We start from the raw sequence: 1853 nt of genomic DNA, 5'->3' as shown, positions 1-1853 counted from the left end.
CTGACCGCGTGATCCGCCCGTCTCGGCCTCCCAAAGTGCTGGGATTACAGGCTTGAGCCACCGCGCCCGGCCTGTTTTTTAATCTATAGCCAGTTGCCTTGCCTATGTGTGTTTTTTGTTTTGTTTTGTTTTTTGTTGAGACAGGGTCTCCCTCTGTCGCCCAGGCTGGAGTGGCTGAAGTGATCTTTCCACCTCAGCCTCCCGAGTAGCTGAGACTACAGGCATATGCTACCATGCCCAGTTAATTTTTGTATTTTTTGTAGAGACAGAGTCTCACTGTGTTGCCCAGGCTGTCTTGACTCCTGGCCTTGAGCGACTCACCTGACTCAGCCTCCCAAAATGCTGGGATTTCAGGCAGCAGCTACTGCACACAGCCATGTGTTTGTCTTAATGGCCTTGTAGCAGAACTCTCAATGACAGAGGCTAACGACCAGCCACTGGTGGGAGAGTAGGGGTGGCGCTCACCCTGCACCCTGACCCCACGCAGTGTTCTGCTGCCCACTTGGGTGTGTCTGTGACGGCTTCGATCTCGTATGTGTTACGTGTCTCCTGGTGAGACCCTGGAGCAGCTGGAGCTGCAGTGGAACCTCACCTGGCTCAAACGCGTAGGGAACGTGTAGAAATCTTACCGGAGCATCTCTGTCGGTAGCCATGCTTGGGCAGGAAAAGGAGATGTCACGGGTACCGGAGTGAAGAAGGAATGCAGAGCCGGCCAAGTGAATGGAGCTGCGGCCGAGCACCGCAGGGTCTGAGAACCAGGGTGGGCCTCTTGGTGGAAGCTGGGATTTTATTGTGTGTGCCAGGACCTGGCACAGTGTCAATGGCTTGGGCCTGTGCGGAGCTCCCTGTGTAGACTCCACTGCCTCCCATCTGCACATTTAGGACCAGAAAGCTCCGCCCACCAGCTGAGGCGAGCAGCAGAGCATCCCTGCTGGCCCAGACCCGTGTGTGGAGGGAGGTGCAGGAGAAAGGGAGCCCGGGTCTCAGGCCCCATCCGTGCTGCCCACGGGGATGGCTCCCAGAGCTGTGGAGGCCGCCTGGAAGCTGGAGGCAGGTGAATCCCAGGCCATGCAGAGGACCCTCTGGAGGCTGTGGGGGTGTTGGGGGAGGGGCCCCAGGCCGGTTGATAACTTGGTTTGTCAAAGGCCTGACATTGGCCAGCCTTGAGGGTTAAAAATTTTTGTTTTAATCCTAGCACTTTGGGAGGCTGAGGCGGGCTGATCACAAGGTCAGGAGATGGAGACCATCCTGGCTAACACAGTGAAACCCCATCTCTACTAAAAATACCAAAAATTAGCCAGGCATGGTGGCAGCGCCTGTAGTCCCAGCTACTCAGGAGGCTGAGGCAGGAGAATGGGGTGAACCCGGGAGGCGGAGCTTGCAGTGAGCTGAGATCGCGCCACTGCACTCCAGCCTGGCCGACTAAATACAGAGCAAGACTCTGTCTCAAAAGAAAAAAAAAAAATTTTTTTTTGTTTTATGTCTACAGTTTAAATTTTATGAATGGCTGCCCTCTTACCTTTAGGAGAACATATTGTGATGTTGGTGCCTCAGAGCTAAAACTATGAGTGAATTTCGGATTCACCATGACGTCAATGAACTGCTTAGCCTGCTGCGTGTCCACGGAGGAGACGGGGCTGAGGTCTACATTGACTTGCTTCAAAAGAACAGGACCCCGTACGTCACTACCACTGTCTCTGCTCACAGTGCCAAGGTGAGCACTGCCCTTGGGGTAGCTCTGTGCAGAGCGAGCACTGCCCCGAGGTCAGGATGGTGCAGGGTGAGCGCCACCCCGGGGTCAGGGTGCAGGGTGAGCGCCAACCCGAGGTCAGGATGGTGCAGGGTGAGCGCCA

At 55.5% G+C, this 1853-nt stretch overlaps 1 protein-coding gene across 2 annotated transcripts in view; it reads left to right on the top strand.

Moving 5' to 3' along the window:
• Positions 1-1507: 1507 nt before the first annotated feature.
• The window catches only part of TUBGCP2 (tubulin, gamma complex associated protein 2), a 22238-nt gene continuing 21892 nt past the window's right edge, over positions 1508-1853 (top strand). For both annotated transcript variants that reach the window (XM_011941978.1, XM_011941977.1), the window contains exon 1: positions 1508-1714. In XM_011941978.1, coding sequence (XP_011797368.1) covers positions 1565-1714 — 150 coding nt within the window. In that variant the 5' untranslated portion in view covers positions 1508-1564. The remainder of the gene's footprint in view (positions 1715-1853) is intronic.

The sequence above is a fragment of the Colobus angolensis genome, unplaced genomic scaffold (genome assembly GCF_000951035.1).
Source record: "Colobus angolensis palliatus isolate OR3802 unplaced genomic scaffold, Cang.pa_1.0 Scaffold204, whole genome shotgun sequence".
Classification (NCBI taxonomy): Eukaryota; Metazoa; Chordata; class Mammalia; order Primates; family Cercopithecidae; genus Colobus; species Colobus angolensis.
This window is presented reverse-complemented; position numbering and strand designations above follow the sequence as displayed.